Here is a 15,340-nt window from a genome sequence, read left to right as displayed (position 1 = left end):
CTGGCAAAGACTCAAGATCAAACTGGCATGTCTAGGAACCAAACAATACCTTTAACCAGTGCTCCACCTCAGGAAGTAAAACAATTAATTCATTCAAAGCAGGACATTTTTACCTGATCTTGCCTCTGAAGCATCCATTCAGAAATGGCATTGTGTTTTGTCACTTCAGGAGTTCTGTTGTTGGCTTGGACAGCTTGACAAAATTCACTTGTGTTTGCCAGGTATTCTGAAAACATACAGACACTTAAACTTCAATGACGCCAGTAATTCAAAGAAACATTAATCTTAAAATACCTGTTAGTCTTAATATGGCTCATAATTCCACTGATTTTATTTCATTAGTATTACTTGATTAAACTAAAAACTATTAAAATTACTTGGGTTCAGTATGAATTCCATTTGCTTTGTTAACTAATGCCCTAATTACTATCTCAAAGTAAGGCTGACGTCAAGAGGTAACCAGACAGTACTGTTTGCTGGAAAAAGTAATGAGGAGATTCATCTTGGCTGAGTGCCCCTTAGACATATTAACATATACATTAAAGTTTGGTAGCATGCAGAGGACTGGTAATATCTATAATTCAGATTTGTTGGGAGGGGACAGAAATGTGGTGACAAAGGATGGGTAGGGGAAAGAGAATGACAGAATAAAAGAGTAGATGGAAATGAACAGATGCCAAACCAATCGCTATTAACAGAAGCTCCCCTCAATATGGCTGAGTTTGCCAATTTAGAAATAGGACTCTACAGTTCAGCCATCTAATTATGCATTTCAATTGTATTAAGTCCCAATCAACTTTTAAGCTACTCACGTTTTTGTCAATTTTTAATGACTTGTTTTCTACAAATTAGCTTGCAATAAGCTCTTTTCTATGAAATAGACCATCCACAGCATAGAGCTACCTGAGGAGTTAGAAGCTGAGGTCCATAGTTTTGGCACCTTCCTCATTTCATGAGAAGTTGGTGAAGAGCCAAAGCTGGGAGAGCCCAAGTCTAACACGTCACTGAATCGGTTAACAGCAGCAGGAGAACCAAGAGGACTACAGGGATCTGGTGCACAAGGGAAGCCAAGCAAGCTTCTGAACGAAGTGCCTGAAGACTTAATCAATGACGATGGCTGAGGGCCCCGGCGTTGACGGGCAGAGAGTGGCGACCGTAAGGAAGGCTGGTAGCTGTCAGGCTCTTCAAGACAGGAAGTTCCTGAAAAGGGAGGAATAAACATTATAAAAGTAGCACATCAGTATTTTATTAGATTTATTACAAGATGATCACTACTGGCCAAAATGTATGTAGAAAACTGGAGTAATCAATATTTTAAAAATCCAAAGCAATGTTATATTGCTAAAGTAATCGGAAATAAATGCAATAACTCTGGGCATGTTTTCAGAAGCAAATTAGACGTTTAGTGTTCCTGTTGTCAACGATGAAATGGAGAAAAAGGTCATCAGGTGGAGTAATTCTGATCAATTTCTATTCCACTCACTGGTCTTGCATTTATTAATTCTCTCAGATAGTCAGTCACTCAACCAATTTTTGTCCTTTTCAATGACATAGCCCCCCATGACTTTACTGCTGCCATAGTCCAAAAACAGCTTACACAGCAGCATTTTAACAATATGAGGTCAAAGCCCGACCTGAAGTGCTCGGCAGATGTCGTTCCACAGGGATCGGATAGGATTTAATTCGACCGTTTGCAGCAATTGTTTCTTGATAATCTGCCAGTTTTTGGGTTAAATCATTTATCAAGGCTAAGCATTCACTTGATATGGCTATCCAATTATGAGGATGACCACCTTCAAAAAAATAGAAAAGTGATTAGCTACACTAGATAACCCACAGAACTAACAATAGTGATTTTTACAGAAATGATTTGATAACATATTCAATAACTTGCAAAGTGGAATTAAGCTACACCAACAGAACTAGAAAGTTCTGGGAAGAATCTGAAAGATAAATAGAGATGAATATTTCCCAGCAGAGATATCTATGAGAACTAGACTATTCTTGAAAAAAGACAAGTGCATAAATTACATAAGCTGAGAGGAATGTGGATTCAGTTTTCCTTATGAAGTGATTGTTATAAATGTAGATTGATTACAGATAAATGAAAATGAAGGCAAGATCAGAGAAGAGACCACTCGGACAGGGGAAACTTACAGCAATGGATGTGCAAGAGCATTTTAGAGGAAGAAAAAGAAGAGGTTAACGTAGGGGAAAAGCAAAAGTGCAGATGAGAGCTATAATCACTTTGATATTCATTTGTATATCATAATGGGCGGCACGGTGGCACAGTGGTTAGCACTGCTGCCTCATAGCGCCAGAGACCCGGGTTCAATTCCCGCCATAGGCAACTATGTGGAGTTTGTACATTCTCCCAGTGTCTCCGTGGGTTTCCTCCGGGTGCTCCGGTTTCCTCCCACATTCCAAAAATGCACAGGTTAGGCGAATTGGCCATGCTAAATTGCCCGTAGTGTCAGGTGAAGGGGTAGGGGAATGAGTCTGGGTGGGTTGCTCTTTGGAGAGTCAGTGTGGACTTGTTGGGCCAAAGGGCCTGTTTCTACACTAAGTAATCTAATATTGCATTGAGATTAAAATTATAACTCATGTTTCCCACAGAGTCCCTTGAAATTTAAATTTATTTTTGAAATGGATTGTAAAATATGTTACTAGAGAAATTAAGATATTAACGAGTTCCCAGTACTCCCTGTCCCCTCCTCCTTCCACCCAAACCCAACACCCGTCCCAACTATATGAGCAAGCATTTCTTCGCACCTGGCTGGCTAAGGCTGAACACCTCTTGTCTCCGAGAAGCTGAATATTGGGAAAGTAAGGCCAAGTCTTGCAATGCTAGATACTGAAAAAGATATACTTCATTATTATCCTGTCTGCTGTAAATCCGCTACCTACAAGAGAGACTCATGAAACAATAAAAAGGAACTGCGTGTGTTAATGACACCATTTATTTGGTTTACCTTTATACAGGGGGAAACATTGTTTGTTAGGACTTTAGGGAGGCACCGATCAGCTTCCTCTCCAAATGAGGGCTGCACAGGAAACTGGAATGCCTGAGTCAATGGGAGAGAAAAGAGTACAAACATGACATGAACAAGTCCTGAATTAAATACAAAAAAACTAAAGTTAGAACAGGCCTCTGCGGAATTCCAGATTTTAAAAAAGATAACAACCTTTCTGCACATAAAGACAAAGAATAATGACAGAACTTTGACATACGCAACTCAACGTCAGAGTACAGAGTGATGCAACAAAATGAAACGAAAAGGCGACAAGGTGAATTAACAACGGCTTTGCAATTTGAGCTGTAAATCAAAATTGCTGATTTTCAACACTTGCTACTCTGATAATCCGAAAACTTTTCTATTTGCATACAGTGACTGATGTAAAACTCTCAGGATTTGGACCAGGTAAAATAAACACTTGAAGGGTCATCCTAGCATAGTCTATTTTGGAAATCACAACTGTTACTGAGCAGAAATTACTGAACAGTTTGGAAGCTGAACATTTACCAATGGTGTAGACATGGAAAACTGGTTCTATTACATTCGCAATAAATTCAAGTTAAAAAAAAAGTTTGTCCACTATTAAAATTTTATTTTAGTACCTTTAGAGATTTTTGGAATAGTGTCATTGGCACACCATTCCAAAGTCTTGAAATTTTGCATCACAGATAATAAAATGCAAAAACTCTTGTACAGTTGTGCTACCCTTTAACTTTATACCATCGCATTCGTCACTCACCTCAGTAATGAAGATTTTAAACAGCAGCCATGTAATGTACCAGGTGACCAAAAGAAACGTACCACTTAACCAGGCTGTGTAGAGCAGTGGCAAGTCGAATAATCCAGTCAGGGTATCCAGGGAATGCTGTGCACTTCAGAAAAAGTTACAGACAGATGATGTTTCAAGTGCTCACTCACACATTGGCACTACTTTTGGAAATATTGCACCACATTGTGGTCATCTGACAGACATGATGCTTTCTAAAAAGAAATGTGGAGGTTAAGTATTGACCACAATCTTTTCAATGACACCCCTCATTCCCAGTTGAAACTGACAGTAGTGCCAGGTTTCAAAAGGGAAAAATAGTTATTTATTCAAGTTATAGACTAGAAGAGGACGAATATTCTCTCAGAGGGTCGAGTGTCTTTGAATTTCTGCTTCCACCATCTTATGGGGGGGGAGTGACAGAATCTTTGAACATTTTTAAGGCAGAAGTAGATAGATGCTTGATAAGGGAGGTGAAAGGTTTCCAAGGGTAGTTGGGAATATGGAGTAATCAGATCAGCCTGATCTTATTAGACATAGTAGACTTGAAGGGTCTAGTGGCCTACCTCTGGCCCTATTGCATATGCTACATATTATCAACACAAAAATATCACCAATTTGTTCCAACAATTTACACTTGTTTATGTGGGTCTCTGCTAAATACAGGGGAAGTTGAGACAAATTGGATTAAACAGCATCTGAAGAGCAGGAAAGTTGGCCTTTCAGGCAAAAGCTCTTCATCAGGAATGAGGCGTCTCATTCCTGATGAAGGGCTTTTGCCCGAAATGTCGATTCTCCTGCTCCTCGGATGCTGCCTGACCTGCTGTGCTTTTCCAGCACCACGCTCTCGACACTAATCTCCAGCATCTGCAGTTCTCACTTTCACTGGATTAACACTTAGGGGAGAAAATAAATGAAAGTCTTTGACTTTCAGTGAACACGTATGGTCGTGGTGGTGGTAGAGGGGTGTGCATGTGTATGTGTATGTGGTGGACTCTGCCGGAAACAGATTCAGTATTTACAAACACTTCAAGCAGATTTTCAACTCATGACACTCAAATATTTAAAGACAGCAACATTTGGAAGAAGCATCATACACAAACTATAATAAAGTCACTAACTTCAATTTTCAAGGAGCTCTCTAAAATTATTTAAATGGAAACATTCAATGTGTGGTGTGGTGCTACAGGCCATTAAGTCTCAGGTTAGATCCACAGTTTGTGCAGTGTTCTCCGAGCTCAGCCAGAGCAGATATTGCACTCGTAAAATTTAAAGCCCCTGTGCCGAGGTGGTGAAGAATGAATTATCATTACAGAAACTAAATAAATGAAACAGAGTGCGTGTGAAGATGCCATAGTTTTCATATACTGACTAGTTTTAGTTTTATAAAAAAAGGTACATGGGGCTAGATGTTACTGAGCACAGCTTGGGACTGTTATGATTCCTTCTAAATATCTTTGAGGAGAAAGTGAGGTCTGCAGATGCTGGAGATCAGAGACGGAAATGTGTTGCTGGAAAAGCGCAGCAGGTCAGGCAGCATCTAGGGAACAGGAGAATCGACGTTTCGGGCATTAGCCCTTCTTCAGGAATGAGGAAAGTTGGTTCAGCAGGCTAAGATATGCTGCCTGACCTGCTGCGCTTTTCCAGCAACACATTTCCATCTCTGATCTCCAGCATCTGCAGACCTCACTTTCTCCTCAAAGATTTCAACCTACTGCGGCCTCCTTCTTCAAGGCACATCCCAGATGGCCTCCTTCTTCAAGGAATGCAATTTCCCCCCCGACATGGTCGACGATGCCCTCCACCGCATCTCTTCCACTTCCCGATCCTCCGCCCTTGAACCCTGCCCCTCCAACCACCACCAGGACAGAACCCCACTGGTCCTCACCTACCACCCCACTAACCTCCATGTACAGCGCATCATCCGCCGCCATTTCCGCCACCTCCAAACGGACCCCACCACCAAGGATATATTTCCCTCCCCTCCCCTATCAGCATTCCGTAAAGACCACTCCCTCCGTGACTCCCTCGTCAGATCCACACCCCCCACCAACCCAACCTCCACTCCCGGCACCTTCCCCTGCAACCACAGGAGGTGCAAGACTTGCGCCCACACCTCCCTCCAAGGCCCCAAAGGAAACTTCCATATCCGCCACAGATTCGCCTGTACCTCCACACATATCATCTATTGCATCCTTTGCACCCGATGTGGCCTCCTCTATATTGGGGAGACGGGCTGCCTACTTGCGGAGCGTTTCAGGGAACACCTCTGGGACACCCAGACCAACCAACCCAACCACCCTGTAGCTCAACATTTCAATTCCCCCTCCCACTCCACCAAGGATATGCAGGTCTTTGGACTCCTCCATCGTCAGACCACAGCGAAACGACGGTTGGAGGAAGAATGCCTCATCTTCCGGCTAGGAACCCTCCAACCACAAGGGATGAACTCGGATTTCACCAGTTTCCTCATTTCCCCTCCCCCCAGCCTGTCTCAGTCAAATCCATCAAATTCAGCACCGCCTTCCTAACCTGCAATCTTCTTCCCGACCTCTCCGCCCCCACCCCAGTCTGACCTATCACCCTCACCTTGACCTCTTTCCACCTATCACATTTCCGACGCCCCTCCCCCAAGTCCCTCCTCCCTATCTTTTATCTTAGCCTGCTGGACCAACTTTCCTCATTCCTGAAGAAGGGCTAATGCCCGAAACGTCGATTCTCCTGTTCCCTAGATGCTGCCTGACCTGCTGCGCTTTTCCAGCAACACATTTCCATCTCCTTCTTATTATCAGCAGCTACTGCATCTCAATTTCAGCTCTCACATTTTAGAATGGGTGAGACAATGCGAAGGTGGCTGCAGGATACTCAGGGTAAGAACAGAAAAGAAAAAAAAAATCATCCAAATCTACAAAACACAGGATCAGACATTAATGAATTAATAGTTTCAATGCAGTTCACTAACCTATCTCTTTGAAGGGTTGTTGAGGCACTTATCCAGGCCCTTGGTACATAACCTGGGGAGAGACAATTTTAAAAAATGTAACACTGGGAAAAATATTCTGGAGATAGAAAACAATAAATCTTGAAATTGCACACTCCAAAGATATTATTTTGCCCTGCATTCAGCACACACTTTGGATTTTAAATCTTCTACCACATAAGAAAACTTCTTTGCAAACAACTTCTTGTAAGCACTACTTAAGTACAATTGGCAGCACTATACCTATAAATACTGCATTCTGCTCAAACTGGACTTTTCTATTTTATTTTGGAAAAAAAAGAGAAAGTTGGTGTATAACAGTAAAATGGAAGCAAATATTTTTAAAGGCATGTAGCTTCAAGGAAAATACAGCAACTGAAAATTTCACACAACAAACAGCAGAAACAGCACCTTGTTTTAAACAAAAAAACATTTCAGAATATATACTACAACAGGTTTGTTATCCATCACATTGCAGTTAAATTTCACTTCTTATAGTCAATCCTCCCTCCTAGGTACAACTCCTGACCACTGCTTACACATTATTTCTAAATGCAGCTTCACCCATAGCTCAGACTCTTCGCTGTTCTCTCAGCTTCAGGACATGTTCTTCCTGTGTAAGGACCCTGCACAGTTCTGCTGAAAGATTTGACGGATAGGAATCACATTTTTCCAAAAACAAGAAATTAGGCCACAGCAATGTTAAGTGGAAGAGACCAGTAACTGCTTAATTCTGAATTTTCCATTTCCTAATTTGTAGAATCAAATGGGGCATTGAAGAGATTTTTAAAAATTGCTATGAATGAAGGATGAGCAACAAAATCAGTATAGGACAAACAGAGTTAGAGAAAAATCATAAACCATGCATCAAAACAGTTCTAGCGAGAAAGGGAGATACAATTCAACATTACCCAATCAGCAACACAAAAGAATCCTTAGTTCGATGTCAAATATGTAGATTACCTAGGAAATAGTAAAGGATGCAGTAGTTCCTGAGAAAATACAGAGACTGCACAGCACTGTACTTAATAACTAAAGACAGATTTCCTTTGAACTGTGGGTACTTGAATTGCTGTAAAAGAAACAAAATAATTATTTTCCTTCTTTCACAAACCCCAGAAGAAATTGAAATACAAAATACATCACAATTAAGAACCACACAGAATTTGGCAGTTTTTCAGGCTACAGGATCAACTTTACAAAATCGGAAGCCATGACCGTGGGGGGATTAGTGGAGGTGCTGATCTGAAGGATGGAATGCAGTTCCCGTTTAGATGGTTGTCAAAAGGTTTTTATTTCATTTGGGAATTTTTATTACCCCTGCCGTCCACCATCTGTATAAAGCTAACTATGCACAATTACTGGAGAGGATAAAACAGGATTTGCAGCGGCAGAAGGGATTAACTTTATCATGGTTAGGCTGAATTGCCCTGATTAAAATGAATGTTCTTCCTCGCCTGTTGTACTCAGTGAGAATGCTCCTATTGTTGCTACCTAGATGAGTATTAGAAGCTCAGAGGTTGGCTAGGTTCTATTATAAGGTGTCGCAAGCACCCCCTAATTAAATTTACCAAATTGCAGCTCTCACAGGGTGAGGGAGGGGTGGATCTTACATACTCAAAGAGATATCAACTAAGCGCCCTGTTAGCATATGAGTGTGACTGGGTACAGGAGAATTCGGGGTCAACTTGGCTTGACGTTGAAGCCTCGCAGTCGAGATGTCCCCTAGTTAATCTATTATTTATGGATAAGATGAAATCCATGACCGAGCAGTGTAAGAGTCCAATCATTTTAAATATGGTGAAGGCTTGGAGGATAATGTGGCAAGACAAGGGCAATTGGTTTAAGACTTTGCTGTTTACCCCATTGGCATGAGCCCAAGGATTTAAACCTGGGGCAATGGACTCCGGCTTTAAGTTATGGGAGAATAAGGGAATCTCCTGTCCGGAGATTTATTCGAGGAGGTGGTCTTGATGTCATTTAGCCAGCTAAGTCGGAAATATGGATTGTCTAATAGGGACCTTTTCCGGTACTTTCAGATAAGGGATTATATACAGAGGAAGACCGTGATCCTAAATCAGTTTTACAAGTCAGACATGGAGAAATGAGTGCTCGGAAGTATGGACACTCTTTCAGTTAGTACTATGTCTCGTTTAGGGTATGTGGAATCGAGAGCTGGGAGAGGATATCTCATTGGAGGTATGGGAAGATATATGGAAAAATGTAAGGAAAATTTCGGTATGTAACACAGCACAGGCCATGCAATTGAGGATCTTGCACAGGGCTCACATGATGCCAGAGAGGCTGGCTAAGTTCAAGAGAGGAGCGTCACCAGGGTGTCCCAAATGTAAAATTAGTACAGGCACTCTCACACAGTGCTACTGGTCATGTTGTAAGATCCAGAGATACTGGAGTGCTATAGTAAGGAAGTTGAAGGACATCCTGGAGATCGAAGTTAAAGTGGATCCGGTATTTCTTCTTCTGGGGTTGCCAAATTTGCCCTCTTTGGGGAAACACGGAAAGAGACTGTGTAACAGTCTTACCCAGTGTGCAAGGCAGAACATTTTAATGAATTGGATGTTTGAAAACCCCCCGCAAGTCTTATGGGGTAGCGTAGGCTGGTGATGGAGTATCTCCCCCAAGACTATCTCACAAATACAGTACAACACAAAATGGAGCAGTTTTACTAGACATGGTGGCACTTTTTAAATTATATTAATGCAGACTTATCAGCAATATTGATTAGGGTCATGGTATGTATAGCTGTGGAAATCAGCCCGGGCGCTCGTCAGGCCATGGGAGGGGGAGGCTGGGGGAAAAGAATATAGGTACAATGACTGGCGCTCCCAGGAATGGGAGCCTCAATGGAGGTGTGATGAGTAAAATAGAATAAAGTAGTGAGATATAATTTAAGTTAATTTGAATTTAGTTTAAATTAAAAAAAACTGTACAGAAACAAAAATTGGGGAACAGAGTTCTGGAAATCTCCAAGGTGAAGAGAATAGAATCAAAAACTAGCAGAGTCAAAAAGCAGTACTTGGATGATAAATTGGTTTTAAAAAACAGTAGGGCAAAAAACGTAAAAAGGGTTTCAGTTTGCAGTTTGGATGAAGAGGTGATACATTTAATGTAGGGAAATTGCACTTGCTTTTTAACGTAACTATCTGCTTTTACTCAATTCAAAAGCAGAAATCAAAGAAATAAATGTTACCTGCAACATGGGGAATGACACATAATTGAAGTTGTTAACAAAATACAGAAGACTATAACTATATCCTATAAAGGCTCCTTCCATCAGTACGAAAATGTGAAACTCATTCAGGCACATGTGGTTGCTGGATGATGAGCTGCAATGACAAGAATGGTCAAAGTAGATGGGTTTGTGGACCACAAATAAAGATGTTCTGCAAACCAACATTCTACAAACTCTGACTTCTATTAACATTATGCTCACCTGCCCTGAGATGAACAAGATACACTGATCAGCTGATAGCGTCCCCCGGCTATTACTGCTGCACACCATGCCACCAGCATCCCCATTACTGCATGTACCACTGAATGGAGAAACCGACGGGGATGGAATACATTTCCCACAAGTGCAATACGACTGCATGGAATAGAAGGCTCTACTGCAGAAAGGAAAAGAACAATTGACTTATATGCTTTGTATTTAAACCTGTGTGGATTCACTGCCTCAACCTGGCTGGATTCTTTTGTCAATTCGTTTGACTTTTGTTCATCTTCTCTTTGGTTCCCTATGTGAGTATTGGAGCAAGGTGGCATATTGAAATGGCAGGCAATTGGAAGTCATATTTGCCTACTGAATGGAGACCTTCCACAAAGCAGTTACCCAGTGTGCGTTCACTTTCCACAACAGAGGGGGCCACATTGTGAGTGGTAAAGTCAAGCTTGAATTTGTCAGCTTACTTCAGTTTTCCACAGATGATCTTATACCTGCTCAGTTTCTTCGGTGCTTTATTCTAGTTTTTAATTTAAGATCTCCAGCATTTTGCTCTTTTCAATAATAAACTTCTAATACCTGTATAAAACTCTGTATTGAAAATACCAATTGTCACTACGACTCCACAAAGTACCAGAACTGCAAAGATTATATAGGAACTATTCAAATGATTCAGCGAATCTGAAAAATAAAAAGGACACAGAGGCGTCACTGACCAATTCACTCCAAAAGGGAATTGTTTCTTTCTCAGTTAGATCATAAGCACAATACCTGTAATCCATTGGATAGGATGGAAAACGTTCAATCTGCTCAGCAGTATAAAAACAGTTGTGGAGACAGGTAGCAGCAAGACAGACCAAGCAATTGAAGCTGCTGCTCGCCAGCTGAACACCTGGAAGCAGTATGACAAGACTGAAATTAATACTTTTGCAGCACCTCAAAGGATTGCAGCAAGTTTCAAAACTGGGAGGATCAGTACATATAAACCATCATACAAATATACAATCATAGTTATTTTTCACATTTCTGTTCAGCATGGAACCAGATCTTTCACATTGTTGTCAGAGAGAGATCAGCCTGGCTTTAGTAAAATCTTGCACGTTTAACATGTAATAGTGTTTTGAGTCCTTTGCATCAGTATTATGAAATAAAATTTGACGCAACTGAAGGTATGGGGATAAGCAACAGCTTTGCAAGATGTAGGTTTTAAAAGAATGTTCTACAGTCAATAGGTACCATATTTCTAAACCAAATTCAGGGACAGACAGGCTGGTAGCATAGTAGCTAGGAACATGGAATTTGTACTCTTCATACAGAACTGAGTGAGCCCGATCCGCTGAGTGGCAAAGATAAACACTAAAGCACTTCCACTTACTGACATTGCTTCAGTATTATGTGCACCAGGCAGCAGTTATTTTCAAATTTATTTATGGGACGTGGGTATCACTGGCTGTCCAGCCAGCATTTTTATTGACCGCCTCCAATTGCCTTTGAGAAGGTGGTGAACTGCCTTCTTGAACTGCTGCAGTCCACCTGATATGAGGTGACATACAATGCTATTCGGGAGGGAACTCCAGGATTCTTACCCAGCGACAGTAAAGGAACGGTGATATATTTCTAAGTCAGTATGGAAAGTGGCTTGAAAGGGAACTTGCTGGTGGTGGTGTTCCTAAGTACCTGCTACCCTTGTCCTTCCAAATTAAAGTGGTTGTGGGTTTGGAAGTTGCACTCTAAGGATCTTTGGTAAATTTCTGCAGTGCATCTAATAGACAGTACACACTGTTGCTATTGAGCATCGGTGGAGGAGAGAATGGATGTTTGTGGATGTCGTGCCAGTCAAGTAGGCTATTTTGTCCAGTATGGTGTAAGGTTTGAGTGTTGTTGGAACTACACCTATCAAGGCAAGTGGAGAATATTCCATCACAGTCCTGACTTGTAAATGATGGACAGGTTTTGGACAGTCAGAAGGTGAATTACTCGCTGCAGTACTCCCGGTCTCTGACCTGCTCTTGGACCACTGTGTTTATATGACAAATCCAGTTGAGTTTCTGGTCAATGGTAACTCCAAGATGTTGATAGTGGAGGATTCAGTGATGGCAACATCATTGAATGTCAAGGGATGGTAGTTAGATTTTTTTTAAATGGGAGATTGCCATTGCCTGGTGTGTGTGGCATGAATGTTACTTGTGACTTGTCAGCCCAAGCCCAGATATTGTCCATTTGAACATGGCCTGCTTCAGTATCCGAGGAATTGCAAATGGCGCAAAACATTATGCAATAATCAGGGAACATCTCCACTTCTAACCTCACAATGGAGGGAAGGTCATTGATGAAGCAGTTGAAGTTGCTTGGGCCTAGGACATTACCCTGAGGAACTCCTGCAGAGATGTCCTAGAGTTGAGAAGACTGATCTCCAATAACTACAGTCAAAGAATGTGGTGCTGGAAAAGCACAGCCAGTCAGGCAGCATCCAAGGAGCAGGGGAATCTATGTTTTGGGCATAAGCCCTTCATCAGGAATTCCAAGGAGCAGAAGTGGCATTTTGTGCATAAGCCTGACTGGCTGTGCTTTTCCAGCACCACACCCTCAACTCTGATCTCCAGCATCTGCAATCCTCACCTTTCGCTCCAATAAGTGCAATATTCTTCCTAAATGCCAGATATGACTCAACCAGCAGAGAGTTTGCCCCCGATACTCTCTGATTCCAGTTCTGTTAATGTTTCTTGATGCCACACTTGGTCAAGCACGACCTTGATGTTAAGGGCCATCATTCTCACCTCTGGAATTCAGCTCTTTCGTCCATGTTTGAACCAAGACTGTAATGAGATTAGGAGTTGAGTGGCCCTGGCAGAATCCTAACTGCGCAGGTTATTGCTGAGAAGATGCTGCTTGAGTGCACTGTGGATGACACCTTCCATCACATCACAACATGACAGCCAAACAAACAAGGTGACCAAGCATGTAGATGAGGGTAGGGCAGTTGACGTGGTGTACATGGACTTCTGTAAAGTCTTTGATAAGGTTCCATATGGTAGGCTGATGGAGAAAATGCAGAGGCATGGAATTGAGGGTGATTTAGCAATTTGGATTAGAAACTGGCTTTCTGGAAGAAGGCAACGATGGTGATTGATAAAAAATATTCAGTCCGGAGTCCAGTTACTAGTGGTGTGCCACAAGGATCTGTTCTGGGACCACTGCTGTTTGTCATTTTTATAAATGACTTAGGCACAGGCATAAATTTGCAGACGACATTAAAGTCGGCGGAGTAGTGGACAGTTTGGAAGAATGTTAAAGGTTGCAGGGGGACTTGGATAAACCACAGAATTGGGCTGAGAGGTGGCAAATGGAGTTCAATGCAGCCAAATGTGAGGTGAGGCACTTTGGGAAGAATAACAGGATGGCAAGTAGTTGGTCAATGAAAAGATTCTTAGTAGTGTGGATGTGCAGAGGGATCTTGGAGTCCATGTGCATAGATCCCTGAAAGTTGCCATCCAGATGGATAGTGCTGTTAAGAAGGCATACCGTGTGCTAGGTTTCGTTGGTAGAGGGATTGAGTTCTGGAACAGCAATATCATGCTGCAATTATACAAAACGCCGGTGCAGCCATACTTGGAATATTGTGTACAGTTCTGGTCATCCCATTACAGAAAGGATGTGGAAACATTGGAAAAGGTGCAGAGGAGATTTACCAGGATGTTGCCTGGTTTGGAGGGAAGGTCTTATGAGGAAAGGCTGAGAGACATGGTTCGGTTCTCATTAGAAAGAAGGTGGCTAAGAGAGGATTTGATAGAGACATACAAGATGATCAGAGGATTAGATAGGGTAGACAGAGAAAGACTTTTTCCTAGGATGATGACGTCAGCTTGTACGAGAGGGCATAACTACAAATTGAAGGGTGATAGATTTAAGACAGATGTCAGAGGCAAGTTCTTTATGCAGACTCATAAGGGTGTGGAATGCCCTACCTGCTAATGTAGTCAACTCAGCCACATTAGGGAGATTTAAACAATCCTTAGATAAGCACATGGATGATTTTGGGATAGTGTAGGGGGACGAACTGAGAATAGTTCACAGGTCGGTGCAACATCGAGGGCCGAAGGGCCTGTAGTGCGCTGTGTAGTTCTATATTCTAAAAACTGTACTATACTGTTGGGGCCAGGAAGGGTCAGACACCATGCATCCCATTCAACATTACTTTCAGTGGATTCAGGCTGGTGCATGGGGAGGGGGAGGGTTAAGGAAGAGTTAACTTTTCCCGTTGCTCCAGATGAAGATCTGAACGTGACCCTCGAGGCCAGGGAGGCCTAACAGCAGCCGGCGGCTCTCACCTTGCGGATGAACCAAAAGCCCGGGGGCTGCTCCATGTTGCTACTGCCGTCTCCTCCTTCCGCTCTGTCTGTCTCCCTTCCTCCCTCCTTTCTCCTGGTCTCCGACCCAGGCCGCTCCCGCACTTTCCGATTCAAACAGCTCACCGAGCCGCCATCCCGCCGCCGGCGCACGCTTTTTGCGTCAGCAACGACGCACGACTCACCGTCACCATTGGGGCGGGGCGGGGCGACGCCATATTTGATCGGGGCAAATGCTGGCGCCCTCTTCAGGACAGACTTGATTGGTCCGGAGGAGGCTCTCCTCAGGGATATGTGTTTCTCGAAGAACAAAAATGACTGCAGATGAGAAACGTCTATTCCAATACTGTTCTCTTAGTCGTCAAGACACAAATGTCGGGGCGTGCCTGAAAACGATTAGCAACACTTAGACAATTCCTGAAGAAGGGCTTATGCCCGAAACGTCGATTCTCCTGCTCCTCGGATGCTGCCTGAACTGCTGTGTTTTTCCAGCACCACATTTTTCAACTCTGGTCTCCAGCATCTGCAGTCCTCACTTTCTCCTAACACTTAGATAATACAAGCTGCAAAGAAAATATCAATTAATGTTAAATTAGCGAAACTCTTTAAATAAGTTTTCCTCCTATTATCCCCACTTTTTTGGGCTTGATCTGTGTTCAGCTTCTGTGAGATCAGTTGACATTCTCAAACAAGTTATTCAGTTATTTATTTCTCGATAATGCAAAATCATGGAAATCCTCGACAAGTCGCACCAGTTGGACAGAGACAGGT

At 42.4% G+C, this 15,340-nt stretch overlaps 1 protein-coding gene across 2 annotated transcripts in view; it reads right to left on the bottom strand.

Annotated features, from left to right (window-relative positions):
* ndc1 (NDC1 transmembrane nucleoporin) overlaps positions 1-14,707 on the bottom strand; it is a 28,098-nt gene extending 13,391 nt beyond the window's left edge. For both annotated transcript variants that reach the window (XM_043699625.2, XM_043699626.2), the window contains exons 1-13: positions 14,552-14,707; positions 10,995-11,115; positions 10,803-10,904; positions 10,218-10,392; positions 9,975-10,110; positions 7,727-7,835; positions 6,746-6,797; positions 3,757-3,889; positions 2,973-3,065; positions 2,773-2,854; positions 1,635-1,793; positions 904-1,200; positions 114-226 (exon numbers count right to left, since the gene is read on the bottom strand). In XM_043699625.2, the coding sequence (XP_043555560.2) occupies positions 114-226; positions 904-1,200; positions 1,635-1,793; positions 2,773-2,854; positions 2,973-3,065; positions 3,757-3,889; positions 6,746-6,797; positions 7,727-7,835; positions 9,975-10,110; positions 10,218-10,392; positions 10,803-10,904; positions 10,995-11,115; positions 14,552-14,587 (1,608 nt within the window). In that variant the 5' untranslated portion in view covers positions 14,588-14,707. The remainder of the gene's footprint in view (positions 1-113; positions 227-903; positions 1,201-1,634; positions 1,794-2,772; positions 2,855-2,972; positions 3,066-3,756; positions 3,890-6,745; positions 6,798-7,726; positions 7,836-9,974; positions 10,111-10,217; positions 10,393-10,802; positions 10,905-10,994; positions 11,116-14,551) is intronic.
* Positions 14,708-15,340: the final 633 nt, after the last annotated feature.

Source organism: Chiloscyllium plagiosum, unplaced genomic scaffold (assembly GCF_037043375.1).
Source record: "Chiloscyllium plagiosum isolate Xiang-an unplaced genomic scaffold, Cpla_swu_hap1 HiC_scaffold_9, whole genome shotgun sequence".
In the NCBI taxonomy this organism is placed as follows: domain Eukaryota; kingdom Metazoa; phylum Chordata; class Chondrichthyes; order Orectolobiformes; family Hemiscylliidae; genus Chiloscyllium; species Chiloscyllium plagiosum.
The sequence above is the reverse complement of the archived record's forward strand: the minus strand, read 5'-3'. Positions and strand labels throughout refer to the sequence as shown.